The sequence below is a fragment of the Mytilus edulis genome, chromosome 12 (genome assembly GCF_963676685.1).
Source record: "Mytilus edulis chromosome 12, xbMytEdul2.2, whole genome shotgun sequence".
NCBI classification, from domain to species: Eukaryota; Metazoa; Mollusca; class Bivalvia; order Mytilida; family Mytilidae; genus Mytilus; species Mytilus edulis.
In genome coordinates this window covers 72,973,112-72,987,996 of record NC_092355.1, presented here as the reverse complement: position 1 = coordinate 72,987,996, position 14,885 = coordinate 72,973,112, and the positions used below count along the sequence as shown (strand labels likewise).

Below are 14,885 nucleotides of genomic sequence, written 5' to 3'. Positions count from 1 at the left end.
TAAATAAGCATAATAAGCATTCTCTAAACTAACACTTAGAAATCTATGGATTAAGTATAGTAATAACATTTTCATTCATATAGTAATAGTAGTGCAAGAAATATATGAGCATACATATGGTATGGTATAACAGTATACAAATAATTTCAAATGCTCATATACATACATGTTTATATTTAATTAATGACCTTAGCCCAGGGGTTCCAGTACAAGTTGTGTTCTTCCACACTTAAGTATTTTGAAGAAATATGTTTCTCTAAAATCAAGTTTTCTTTTATGTAATTTTGAAGGCCTTTTATATTAGGTTTTATATCTTGCATCTTACATCTGTAAATAAAGTACTTTGTCAGTAAGATAACTTTATTTTTAATAAAATTCAGTTTATAATTTTCATAAAGGCCAAAAATGACAATTTTCAAATTAAGTGGAATTTCAATAAGAACCTTATCGAAAATCCATGAATTTAGATTGTGCCAAATGTCGGCTACAATATGACAACCCCAAAGTAAATGTTCTATAGTTTCAGGCTCTTCCTTGCAGAATGTACACAAATTACAATTAACAAGCTTCATTTTAAAAAGTAAAGCATTTGTCCCTAAAATATAATGAATAATTCTATATTGAAACCAACATAACCTAGTGTTTTTTGAAACCTTGGTAACACACAAGTGTATTTTTTTCCAATTTTCTACAACTTTGTTAAGAATACCTTCCCATTTTTTTTCTGCTACAAAATCTGTAGGTAAAATTCCTTGATTTAAAATAGTATACATGTCCTTTGAGCCTTTTTCGGACTTGAAGAAAATATTAATGTTAAAAGGTATAATAGCCTGATGTTTTTTTTCACTTTCAGTGTTGATTCCAATGTCTTGTAGCCACTTTTTTAGTGCTAATATAAGTCCATAAAACTGTAGAAACATGGGTTTGAAATTATACATAATTTCAAATTTTTCATACGTTAATATATTTCCATGTTCATCTAACAGGTCATTTACAGTCCATACCCCATGATGTGCCCAATTTTTATAGTAAACGCTGACATTATCAATTTTGATATGTTCGTTATGCCATATAGATGTAGAGATGACTTCCTCAAAATAAAATGGATGTCTGAGTTTTGACATAGTTTTCCAGGCATGAAAAACTTCATCCCAAAATTTGTTTTTTGATTTTTTAATAATTCCAAAATAAGCCAACTCTGTAAAATTTATATTTTGGGTGGAGGTAAATAATTGAATCCATTTAGATTTTGACCTAAATAATCTTCTAACCCAAGTAAGTTTTAACCCTTGTATAAAATTTCTCAAATTAATCATTTTTAGGCCCCCTCGGAAGTATTCCTGACATAGACGATCCCGTTTTATCTTGTCAGGCTTATCATCCCAAATGAATAAATAAATTTTACTATTAAGTTGACTTATCATATTATCATCTGGAGCTGGGATGGACAGGAACAGATGATTAAATTTTGATATAATTAATGACTTTATAATTGTTATTTTACCAAACGGGGTAAGTGACTGTTTTGACCATTTTTGTAATATTTTTTCTATTTCTTGTATTCGAGGAGCATAATTTAGATTTAACATTCTATCTAAATCAACACAGAAAGTGATACCCAATAATTTGAAGGTACTGAAACCCCATTTCAGTCCCCACTTTACACATATTTTGTCTTGGCTATGTTTTTTACTACCTATCCATATAACGTTTGTTTTGTCTAAGTTAATTTTCAGTCCTGATATCTCAGCATAGAATTGTAATATACGGAGAGATGCATCCAGCGAGGAAGGCGACCCATCTAAAATAAGTGATGTGTCATCTGCATATTGAGACAAGATATACTCTGAATCGTCTATCGTAATACCCTTTATCTCATCACTATCTCTTACTAAAATGCCTAATATTTCAGCACATAGCAAGAAAAGGTAAGGAGATAAAGGATCACCCTGTCTACAGCCTCTCTCCACACGGAAAAAGTCTGACAGACAGCAGTTCTGGGTGACAGTAGATGTAATATCATTATAAAATGTTTTTATCCAATTCATAATAGAGTCTCCAAAATTAAAATACTTCAGTGTTTCAAAAAGAAAGGCCCATGATATAGAGTCAAAGGCCTTTTCGAAATCAATGAGTAATAATATACCAGGGATATCATTTTCTTCTGTAAATTGTAAAATATCATATATAAGTCTACAGTTCTCCCCAATAAATCTACCCGGGATAAAGCCTGTTTGATCAGAATCAATAATTCTGTTTAGAACTGACTTTATCCTCTCAGCGATACAACTAGAAGCTAGTTTGTATGTTGAATTCAAAAGTGTAATTGGACGCCAATTTTTTAAGAACTGTTTTGACTTGCCTTCTTTAGGAATACATGTGATAACTCCCTGCCTCTGTGTGACAGACATTTCCCCTATCTGATATGAATAATTTATTGACCGCAAAACAAACTTTCCAATGTCTATCCAAAATACTTTGAAAAATTCTGCAGTAAAACCATCTGACCCAGGACTTTTATTATTTTTCATCCTTTTCAAAGCTTGTGTTAATTCAGCAAAAGAAATGTTACCTTCTAATGAATCTTTTTCGATATCATTTAATTTAGATGTCAAAGATGGTAATTCTTTTGATAGGTTTACTTTTTTAAGGCATCCTTGTCTTTTGTAAAGTTTCTCATAAAATATTTTTGATTGTTTTAAGATTTCTTTTTGATTTTCTACTACAGTATTTTCATCAGTTACTAGTTTTTTAATAGTTTTATTGACAAAGTTTTGTGTTTCTAAATTACAAAAGAAATTTGTTGGTCTCTCTCCTTCTTCAATCCATTGCGTTCTTGATCTAACATATTGACCTTTGACCTTGTTCTGTCTCAAAATTCTAAGTTGACATTTTTTGGCTTCTATTTCATCAAGAGTGTCCTCTGTACTTACCTCATTTTCTAAATTTTGTATCTCCTCAGTCAATTGGATTTCCTGTTTAGTCCTTTCTCTTTTTATAAATGTTGAATAAGAAATAGTCTTACCTCTAATCTCAAGGAGAAGGGTCTCCAACAATAATTGATCATTAATTGAAAAATCAATATCTAAATTATCAATACTATCTAAAGCATCCCCTCTATGGACTGGCATTTTATATTGCTCAACTGTGTTAGTAATTTGTTGTTTTATTAGTTTTACATATTCAGGATCTTGAAGGAGAGAATTATTAAACTTCCAGAGGCCTCTACCTTTTATAAATTCATTTATTTTTAAAGTCAAAATCACTGGTGAATGATCTGACCTGTAGCTATTACCAATGTTTACTTCACAAATGTCATCTATAAGGCTTTCAGAAATTAAAAAGAAATCTAATCTAGATTGTTTAAAAGGGTTTTTCCTTCTCCATGTAAACCTTTTAACATCAGGGTATATTTCTCTGAATGGGTCGACAAGATTCTTATATTCTTTAATTTCTGAAATTTTTTTATATAGTTATGGGTATCAAGGTTGAAATTTTGAACAAGATTGAAGTCCCCACAGATAATACAGAGCTGATTTCCAAAGAAATCTATAATTTCTGTTAATTTGTCATAGAAGCAGGGAGTATCAATATTTGGCCCATAAACATTTATCAGAGTAAATCTCTTGTCTTCAATATTAAGATCCAATCCCACCAGATTGCCATCTCCATCTTTTTTAACTTTGTGTATTTTATAGTCAAAATTATTTTTAAACAGTATAGCAACTCCTCTTTTGTTTGAAGCAAATGAATTGAAAACACAATGGCCTTTCCATTGGTTTTTTATCAAAACTTCATCTTGTTCTATAAAATGTGTATCCTGGAGACAATAAATATTTAAATCTTTTGAATTAAGATAATCAAAAATATCGCCCCGTTTTTCCTTCATTTGAAGTCCTTGACAATTATAGGACATTATTTTAATGTTTTTTCCTTCCATCATGATATTTGTTCTTCAACTGTGAAGTATGATATTTTCAAAAACAAAGGAAAAAATAGTTTATGCGAGACATCAGGACTGATTTCATAATATTTCACTTCCTGAAAAAAATTTCATATATATGCCAAATACCAGAAATCCATGTTTTGTAATAAATATAATATACATAAAAGAAACAAACAAAAAAGAAAAAGAAACACATTTAAAACATATAATATGAAACTAAGATATTTCTGATCTTAAAGTAGATTTACATGTGTTCTAGGGGAGATAACTCAATTTGTTTTTTGATTAAAATTAGGCCAGACAAAGTTTTGTACTGATCTGCATAATAATATGTACTACATCTAAATATTTAAGCACCATTTCTTACAAACTTATAATTAATAATTTAGGTTTAAACATTAAATAATTGTTTAGACAAAAGAGAAGAGATCACACAAGAAGCACCTCAAAACCACAAAATGTCCATTGTTTCTGTGCTTCCTTATCTGATCTGGTCAAGTTTGTCTTATATGTTTATATCACAACACTACAACATGTGAGGTGTCACTTTGCATCTTTGGATTTAAATAAGTATACACAATTTTTTAATTTACTATAATTGAGATCAAAAACTAAATATTCATTTTTTAAAGCTCACCTTAAAGTATAAATTTCTATCCCTTTTGAGTATTGAAGGTACAAAATGTACATGTTTTATTTCAATCTTAATGTTTATTTTTACGAAATGTAGAGTCTTAAAGGTATAAAAAAGCACCCCGCACATCCTCCAATTGTTTATATATACACTTTTTAAGGTGATCTTATAAATTCACACACAACGAATAGACTAAAGCATGCATTTTCTCTAAATATATCAACATCTGAATACAAAATGCGGAACGAAAAAAGCAACAAAAAAAATAACAAATTAAATCAAATCACATTATAGCATATAATACCTATATGTAAGCTAAAGCATGCATGCATTTATTCAACATAACAAGAAAAGCCATGAAAAAAAAATAATAATAAAACATATCAAATCAAGCTAGTCAAACAAAATAAAGCAAAAATAAAGAAGCAAAACTTAAAATAAAATGTAAGCCAAATGAAAAAGCAACAATTTTTTTTTTCTTTTCTATACTTACTACATGAACTATCAATCTAAAGCCTGTAAAAAGAAATCTAAACAATTCAAAATTCTTGTTTCAATGTAATATATAATTTGTTCTAGAATTCATTATTAAATTTATATCTTTTTATATTCTTAGTTAATTTATATACTCAATAGTATTATATATATATGACATTTTATATAGCAACCAGTTTTTATCTTATACATGTAATAGTATATAGAAAGTATATAAAACTGCAGTACAACAGTTATCCCCATGTAGACCATTCTTCTGAACTATTTTTACGAGTCTCTAATGTCATGTGGGCCCCCTTTGCTCGAATTCTTGTTTGTAATTTGTCCCTTTTTCTTATTTTGTATGCATTGTGCGAAAGTAAATATCTCTCCTCCTTCATTGAAATTGGCAGATCATCAAGAATGCGTATTTTTTTCCCTTTTAAGTTGTGTGCGTTGGACATGATAAGTTGCTTATCCCCAAAATGCAGGAAACGAACTATGATAGGCTTTGGACCTTTCCCATGTGTAGGGACTCTATGTGCATTTGCGATGGGTATAGCATTAGCTTTTCTTTCGTCAATATGCATGTCTTCACTGAAGAGTTTTCTTGTTATAGCATACACATTCTCATCTTTTTTAGTGTCATCTATACCGTATATCAGTATGTTATACTTCCTATCATGTTTTTCTAGTAAAACAGCTTGCTCTTTAAGGTCATCAATTTGCTTTTGTAACTCTATTTTTTGTTTTTCAAGTTTATCATTCTCTATGAATTGAATCTGTGCATCCATACCTTGAACACCTCTTTCGAGCTCTGTGAAATCATTACGAAGAGATTTAAGCTCTTTGTGGGAGGTTTCGTACTTAACATTGAGCACATTTACATCAGCCTTCACCTCGTTTATCATACTTGTCAAGTTGCGTTCAACTTTATTCAGCTGTGTAGAAAATACAGTAACTTTCTTATCTATTCCCATAATAAGGGTCTTTAAATCATCAAATTGTTCTTGTGATGCCATGTTGGATTGAAAAAATAATTCAAATTTATAGTTTTATATGACTACTGCAGTACTGGTGCTGCCACTACATGTACGATGTAGTTGTCTTTTGTGTTGAGAAGTGTATCGTTATAATACCACTTGTTATATGTTTATAGAAAATCGTAAGTGATGCCAGGGACTGTATATATTTGTCTTTGTTTCTTGTAATAATATAGAAAAGTAGAAAAGTAGAAAAATTACTTCATTTACTCGTAACGGTTAGGGTATCTATACTTCGTTGTGCTCAGCTCATCTGCGGTGCATGGATATGGGCTAATATTGCCGAGACATTATATTTTTGTATATATTTATGTCAATTCATTGAAACAAAATCATCTGTACCACTTTTTAAAGACTCTACATCTCCGTAATATCTAAAATATCTCAAAATGTACTGCTACAAAATTTTGTTCATGGGCGCAGCCATTACAGGGGAGGTAATTGTGTTTTTCATATGTGATCATTTGTTGAATGATAGATTTTCTCGACTTCATGTAAACAATGGAATGGGCAAGTTGTTGACACCTTGGAAAGAGAACTTTAATGTAATCATCATCTTTATCAGTACACTGGTAAAAAATTGTTCTGCTATTTTTTACTGACATTAATCATTCCACAAAAGATAAATTCCATTGTGTATAATTATTAAATCACGAGTTTTTCGAATTTTCATGACTACGTGTATTTTAACATCTACAGGTCAAGTAACTACAAGTTTATAGTTTTAACATTTACTTTCAGAAATAAAACAATGTTGTAAGTTGTCGATGAGGACAATAACAATCAAAGCCAATGAGTAAACAAAGACTCACAAAACCAAAGGACATTTACATCAACAGTTATAAATAATAAATAAGAAACAACACGAACTCCACTAAACACCGGGAGTGAAATCAGGTGCTCCGAAAGGGTAAGCATTTTCTGCACCGTATACGGCACCCGTCGTGTTATGAAATTTGAAATATCTGGACATTGAATAGTACAAGGTAAAATAATTACAAAAATATCTCAATTTTAACTAGTATATTGAAATATATGCTGAATGAAGAAAGGTCGTTTTCAAGACATCTTTAAAGATGACGCTAAGTATACCTATATAATATTGGGACGTTACATCATTACAAACATTTGAAATAGGAAACAACCAGTTTCTGATGAGAGATTGCAATTTGTAGTCAAAATCAAAAGATGCAATTAAAGACTGGTTTGTAGTTCTCTTATATTTGATACGTTTCCCTCGGTCTTGGTTTGTGGCCCGGATTTGTTTTTTCTCTGTCGATTTATGAATTTCGAAGAGCAGTATACTACTGTTGCCTTTATTGAAGAATCATCTCCTTCTTTACAATTCATGTTTTCCATCGAGAAACCTAAGGCAAAGATAGGATGAGAATTCTAAGTTTGCAATGCCTTTCAACTTTTTGATTGATTTGGCCCGACACTTTTTTTAAGAGCGCTGGTGATGCCTTCTTTATAGATAAAACGTACAATTCGAATATCAAATCTGTTTGAAATATCTCTGATGTAAAAAAAAAAAAAAAACAAAGAAAAATCGATCGCAGGTCACATATTTGCAAACATTTGCTTTATTGATATTTGCAATTACCTTTCCGTTATGTAAACAATTTTCTCCCAATAAGTGTCCTGCAAAATGTTGGTAATTTAGTAACTTAACCAGATACAGTATTACCATATGGTTACAATGATAATACTAGACGAGTCTAGGCTGCATTGATGTAAATGTAATAACATGAGCAACACGACGGGTGCCACATGTGGAGCACGATCTGCGTACCCTTCAAGAGCATCTTAGATCACCCCCAGATTTTGGTGAGGTTCATTTTGCTCAGTCTTAAGGGTTCTATGTTGTTAATACGTTTCTTGTGTACTATAATTCGTCTGTTTTTCTTTTTTATTTTGAGCCATGGCGTTGTCAGTTTATTTTCAATTTATGAGATTGACTGTTCCTTTTGTATCTTTCGCCTTTCTTTTATAAACGTATTTGATACTAACTTAAGACCCGAGCATAGTAATGGAAAAAAACAAGTTCGCAGTGGCACAAGTATAAAAAAAAAGTCTTCCGAAAATAATTCACCCTCTATGTGCTTTAATGCCATTCCATTAAATTTTTATACGATGATGACTGATGTACCCATATTTTGACTATTTTATCTTTGTGTCTGTTTAGTGAACGCATCAGTGTAAATATAACGGAATTTGATGAGACTGTCATCAAAGTGAGAGGGTTAGCGCTATAAACCAAGGTTTAATCCACCATTTTCTACATTTGAAAATGCCTGTACCAAGTCAGGAATATGACAGTTCTTGTCCATTCGTTTTTGATGCGTATTGTTAAATGATTTTGCCGTGTGATTATGGACTTTCTGAATTGATTTTCCTCTAAGTTCCGTATTTTTGTGATTTTACTTTTTACATACTCATCGTTACATTAGAACATTTCGTTTTCTTTGACTGTTAATTTTCTTAAATGTTGGCTAGTAAGTGCATGTGACAAGGGATGCATTCATACATTTTCTCAAATATATAAACGGGTCGGTTGAGTTTGTGATGTAGCTCTTACCGTCCTTCTCCACCAGCCAGATAAATACCATTATATGATAAAAATAGGAAATATGTTTTTTTATTAAGGGAATCGATGCTACCGACTTCAGCTACCTTTTCTTTACAAAGAGTTTAAATCTTAACTTTAACTATAATTACATAATCAGTCTGTTTTTATCGTATCCTAAATCAAAACATTAAACCCATTGAACCTTAAGTACTTATCTTTAACACGAAAAAGCATAAAAGACAGGACTTAGATTAAGAACAAGTACCCACTATTTTGTTTTTGACATGCTACAGTGCCAAATCACCTTTATTCACAGCCTTTCTGGTCATGTTATTACTGGAGATCTAAATATATTTCAATATGGAGAACCTCAATTGAAACCATACCTTCAAAATGATTATGGATTCTATTGAAGACCTCACCAGAGCATTGCACTGGACATTTTGTCAGAATAAATTAAAGCAATCCGGTCTATGAATCAAAAAGGTAACGAGAAACAGAAGCTATGAAATGATTATAGTCTGTTCACGATGAGTAGTTTGGAGATCACACATTCAAAATAAAGCGTTTGACAATAATAAGATTTTAGTTTAACATAAACCTCATGGCTTCAATGAACATTTGATTCAACAGCGAATCTTAGAACTTACTTTGTTTGTATTGGATACATAAACTTTACTAAATATCTTACAAACAACTGTACATTTTTGGTTAATCTGCATATTCTACAAAGCAATTAGCAATTGGATTGACAAAAATTCTTTCTGCAGTGACAATTGGTCCTCACAAATACTGTGAAACAGTTAACCTGTGTAGTGGTAATAACCATATACGGATAAACTTCTGGATAATCGCGATCTTTATCTGCATTAAATCCATTTGATTTTTCAACCCTTCATATTACCATTCCAAATATAAAATTGAAAATGCTTTTCATTATTAAAATGGTAGCATACGCTATCTTTTCATAGCTTTAGGATACCATACTGCATATTTTGTTAATAGTGAACCAAAAGGTAAAACAAGCTACATCGAGTAACAAATGATCAGTAATTTTGAGTTCCTTATTAACAACATGTTTGACGAATTAAGAAGTAGACTGTTTAGAAAATCGTCACTCATATAGTACTTTTGACAACTGATTTGACATATAATTATATTAACAACGATGCATAAACAAAACAAACAGGCATATTATGGAAAATGTCAATAATAGGGGTACCGTAGTCAACATTATGTTATCATCTTAATCACTATTAAAACAGTGCTGTAAAATATGAAAACATCACGATTTAAATTCAAGGCGTCCAAACTGCTTTTTATATAGGTGTTTAGAAACAGTGATATAGTCAAATAAAAGTATTTCCGTATCAGCTGTCACATGAAAATGCGTCATAAAATGTTTTGTTCTTCTTAATGCATGCACTAGATACACTGTTAGTATATTGTGATAAATTGCAATGTCAATCACAATATCAATAAACAAATCAACACTTCATGGAAGGAACGGAAAAAATAACTATGACTGTATATCTTTTTATTAGTTACATGACATTTAATGGACTGAAAAATCTTTTAATTTTTCCTAGACATTCTATTTAAAATTATCAAGGATACTGTCAGAATTTTGATAATAATGAATTATTTTCAACACTTCTCTCCCTCTTCCTAATGGCACCTCTTGGGTATCTCTGGAGTTTGTTAGTGGCTTATTTTCATTATTTTCAAGGCGTATATGTCTGAAAACGCTATTTGGAATATTTTTTATGTAAATCCATTTGACGGCAAACTTTCCCTTGAATCCAGAGTATTCCCAGCCACTGATGTATGTGTTTAAATCAACAGGACTCATCATTTGAGCCATTCCACAAAATTGATAACTGCCATTTACACTGAAAAACATATACACGGGACCTTTACCATCTCTCTCCTTGAATGCAGCGTCTACTCTACGGTTCCCTTGTATTGTGCTACACCAGAAACCAAGTTTGATCGAATCATGAAGACTCTCTTCTATCCGGGTCTTCATAACAAAAAATCTTGCACCATAGGGTGAGAGGTCAAACTCGGCTGGATTGTATCGTGGGACTAGCCGATCTGATTGAGTAGCTCTAGCACTTCGTTGTGGACCTTTCTGAAGATGTGAGTCTCTGTCTGTTAAACTGCAGTCAGTCTTAGAAGTTGGTAGGAATTCATAGTCCCTGCTCGAATTTGATTGTATCGGATCAAAAAGCGTATTTCCCTATTAAAACATAATGTATTCAAAATTACATATTATCGCCTGAACTGACATACAATATAAAATATACTGATTAGTTTAGTATATTGTCAATTTTAAAATCAAGAATAAAAGAAAGAACATATAATGATTTTTAGCTGTATAAGACATGAGAGAAGGAGTTTTTGTAGATAGTATCGGTTAATCAAATGGTTAACCCTTGTTTTAATATTCAATGTTGACATGCTTTTCCTTGTACTACCAGAACACGCCTGTGTCATGCGTAACCCAACTGTAGCTAAGAGGTTCATTTGAAGTTCACATCAATTCGGATTAGATGAGGTAAAAATATTCACTCGCTCAGATTGAAATACTTATAAAACCAAACAAGCACAAAGTTGAAGAGCATTGTGGTCCCAAAATTCCAAAACGTTGAGCCATAAACGGCTAAGGTAATCTATTCCTGGCATCAGAAAATCCTTAGTTTTTCAAAAACATTAAAGTTTACCAACAGGAAATTTACTAAAATTAAAACATAATTGATATTCATGACTACTGGGCTGGTGGTACCCTCGGGGACGAAACGTTCATCAGCAGTGGTATCGACCCAGTGGTGTAAAAAGTTACCAAAGGTAGCAGGATTATGATTTAATACACGTGCGTTTCGTCTTCATAAGACTTCTTCAGTGACGCTCAGATCGAAATAGTTATAAAGTGAGTTTATTTAAATATATCTGTTGACTATTTTATATGCATAATATACTTAAACTTTAAAATTTATATTGTTTACGTAATTTCAATGATGGAAAAACGAAATAAGTTCATATTTTTTACCTATTTCAGAAATAGTATATTTTATGACAATTTTCTCATCTGAGTTGTTCTTTATGTGTATGCTCGCGTATTGTGCATTGCTTTGTTTGTTATATTTCAATTATTTCATGATGGCCCCAGGGAAGATAAGTTTTATCACTATCTTTGTAATTTATGCTATTCGAAAGGAGAATTATATAATTAGTTGTATCATTTTATATGACTCGTCTTAAATTTATTCCAACAAGATAGATCTTCATATGTACAAACCTCTTTTTCTGGGATGTCCTTAAACTTTAAATCTGCAATATAAATATATAAAATATAACTGCAGTATCAGATATGTCTATGGTATTTCTTTAAAATAAGAGTAAGCAAATCCCGTTAAAAGCACATATGAAAATTGAAAATGGTTTATATAATGATTGGTTTATTTTAGTAAACATTTACACTGAAATGCAACAAATTCGTTCATATTCAAAACATGAACAAATTAACAGTTAATAAAAAAGTTAATTATACAAGACATGGAAGATAGTTGATGCCATCAGTATGTCACATGTTAAAAAATGCACCGTAGTTAGCCTTTCAGCTTTTTTCCCCCTGTAAACCATTCATTTAATGTACAACTCTTTGAAATTATCCGTACGTCGCTATTGTAAGGTTGAATCAATTACAAATGTGTAAATATTCTGAATAAACTATATCGACATGACCTTAATCGTTATGATATGGAAAGTTAAAATATTTTTTGGATTTGGAATATAGTTTTTAAACAATCTTTTATAGGTATACAAAAAATTGTAACAAACGTATCATTGACTGTCTAGATTAATGTCCTTTGACAAGGTGCGAAACATTTCAAAGTAATAAATCTGCGGTTACCGCTTTGAATATTTTAATCACAATAAGATAACAGGCTTAGTTTTTGAATAAATTAATTGAAATCATCATATATTTGTATTGTAAGTCCATATTACCTCTATTTTGTGTTTGATCATCTGTTGTTGGTACACTTGTCATTTTACATATCTCTTGAATTTCATTCAATGAAATAGACATATTTTCAAGGCCATCTTTAAATAAAACAAATGCCTGTTGAAAAACTTTTTCGCATTGTTTTAGTCGATCCTTGTCTAGATTAGTAACATGTTCAGGACAGGCTTCATTGTAGAGATAATTTGCTTTGTTCTCTATTTCGTTCACAAGGACATCACTGACAATACCTATATTGTCTCTTAGTGTTGTAATTGTTGTCATAAGTATGCGGTGTTTAAGTCGCACGGAATATGAGTCTGCTGACGTGCTGCCAACAGCGCTAGAAGCTGCTGAAACAGTATTCGAATTGTCATCAATAGCTCGCACAACGTTTGAATACATATTATCATATTCTACTTCGTTCTTATTTTAACACATATAGATTGTCATTATCTACATGAACTTTCATATTGTACATTTTAAACAAAGATATCGAATGAGATAACTGTTAAAATATTAAAATTACTTCAATTTATCTAAAATATATTTACATAAACTTAGTAGTATTACAAACATGCATTATCAGCTCTATTTCACGTGTACCTTAAAACAACAAACGACAAATAAGTGTATTAATTGTATCTATAAATATTTTTCCGTTTAACCCAATGAATATAATTACTAAAAACTTGTTCAACCAACTAGTCATCCAAGTAGTGAAGTGATACCATTACTTATTATTGGACAGGTAAAAGTGAAATAAATTGATTTTTTTTAAACGGAATAAAAACAAACATTGTTTTAAACACCAAACATACATCATTGAATTATCCCTTCCGACTTAATTGGTCAACGGTTTATTAACCTTATTCGTATTTCTAATGTCGAGTTGCAACATGTTAGCCATTTTAATTTTCTCTAAGTTCGAAAACATAATATTGATTTTGTCCGTGTTGACTTTTAAAAAGAAATTTCAGGTAGTTTTTTTTACAGTTTACCATGGAACAAATATTATATATGTCTTCACTTATCAAAGAAGCATTGGTTACAATTTTTAAAAAATACGATTCTTTTTTATTTAAGTATTACTTATAACATTTCAAGTAAGTCTTCAGTGCTTTTAATTGGCTGACAGCAGATACGAAGAACGTCTTTATTGAACTTCATGTTTGTGTAAAATACAACAGCTATCCGTGATATGCTTAAGAAGTGTGCCAAAACCGCGGGAAACTCAACTTCTACTGTGAACGTATTTTCTTGGATTGAGAAAAAGCAATATGTTTGTGTAATAAAATTGAGAATGGAAATGGGGAATGTGCCAAAGAGACAACAACCCGACCATAGAACAGACAACAGCAGAAGGTCACCAACAGGTCTTCAATGCAACGAGAAATTCCCGCACCCGGAGGTGTCCTTCAGCTGGCCCCTAAACAAATATATACTAGTTCAGTGATAATGAACGCCATACTAAACTCCAAATTGTACACAAGAAACTAAAAGTTAAAATAGTACAAGACTAACAAAGGCCAGAGGCTCCTGACTTGGGACAGGCGCAAAAATGCGGCGGGGTTAAACATGTTTGTGAGATCTCAACCCTCCCCCTATACCTCTAACCAATGTAGAAAAGTAAACGCATACCAATACGAACATTAAAATTCAGTTCAAGAGAAGTCCGAGTCTGATGTCAGAAGATGTAACCAAAGAAAATAAACAAAATGACAATAATACATAAATAACAACAGACTACTAGCAGTTAACTGACATGCCAGCTCCAGACTTCAATTAAACTGACTGAAAGATTATGATTTCATCATATGAACATCAGGCACAATCCTTCCCGTTAGGGGTTTAGTATCATACCATCATAACATATATGAGAAGAACATAACCCGTGTCATGCCAACAACTGTTTTTAGAATAAATGTGTTTAGTTCCGATGCAAAGACCTTATCAGTGACTCAATATTAACGCCAAAATATGCAATCTTTAATCACTTGACAACATGTTTTCATTTAGATAACAGTTGCACTATTTCATTAGACATTTTAATTCGGATATAAAGTAATCCACGAAAACCACGAAAATAAATACCAACCGAATAAGACTAGGTACAGCACATTTAAAAAAAAAAGTGAGTTGAACCTGGTGGTATCAGTCAGAGCACTGCTATCAAATGCCGTATTTTTTCATCTTAAAATCTTTTATGATCA

At 31.3% G+C, this 14,885-nt stretch overlaps 1 protein-coding gene across 1 annotated transcript; it reads right to left on the bottom strand.

The window, feature by feature from the left end:
• Nucleotides 1–10,206: 10,206 nt before the first annotated feature.
• LOC139498073 (uncharacterized) lies at nucleotides 10,207–13,195 on the bottom strand. Its single transcript, XM_071286393.1, has 3 exons — nucleotides 12,678–13,195; nucleotides 11,968–11,999; nucleotides 10,207–10,908 (listed from the first exon to the last, which is right to left on the bottom strand). Exons 1-3 carry the CDS (start codon nucleotides 13,075–13,077, stop codon nucleotides 10,261–10,263), a joined length of 1,080 nt encoding a protein of 359 aa, XP_071142494.1. The 5' UTR covers nucleotides 13,078–13,195; the 3' UTR covers nucleotides 10,207–10,260.
• Between the last annotated feature and the right edge of the window lie 1,690 nt (nucleotides 13,196–14,885).

Bases quoted from the DNA above. Each gene is read 5' to 3' on its own strand.
- LOC139498073 (XM_071286393.1), bottom strand. From the start codon at position 13,077: ATGTATTCAAACGTTGTGCGAGCTATTGATGACAATTCGAATACTGTT. The intron at 12,000-12,677 runs GTAATATGGACT...TTTATATTGCAG, and splicing joins TGATCAAACACAAAATAGAG to ATTTAAAGTTTAAGGACATC. The intron at 10,909-11,967 runs GTTTGTACATAT...ATGTTTTAATAG, and splicing joins AGGACATCCCAGAAAAAGAG to GGAAATACGCTTTTTGATCC.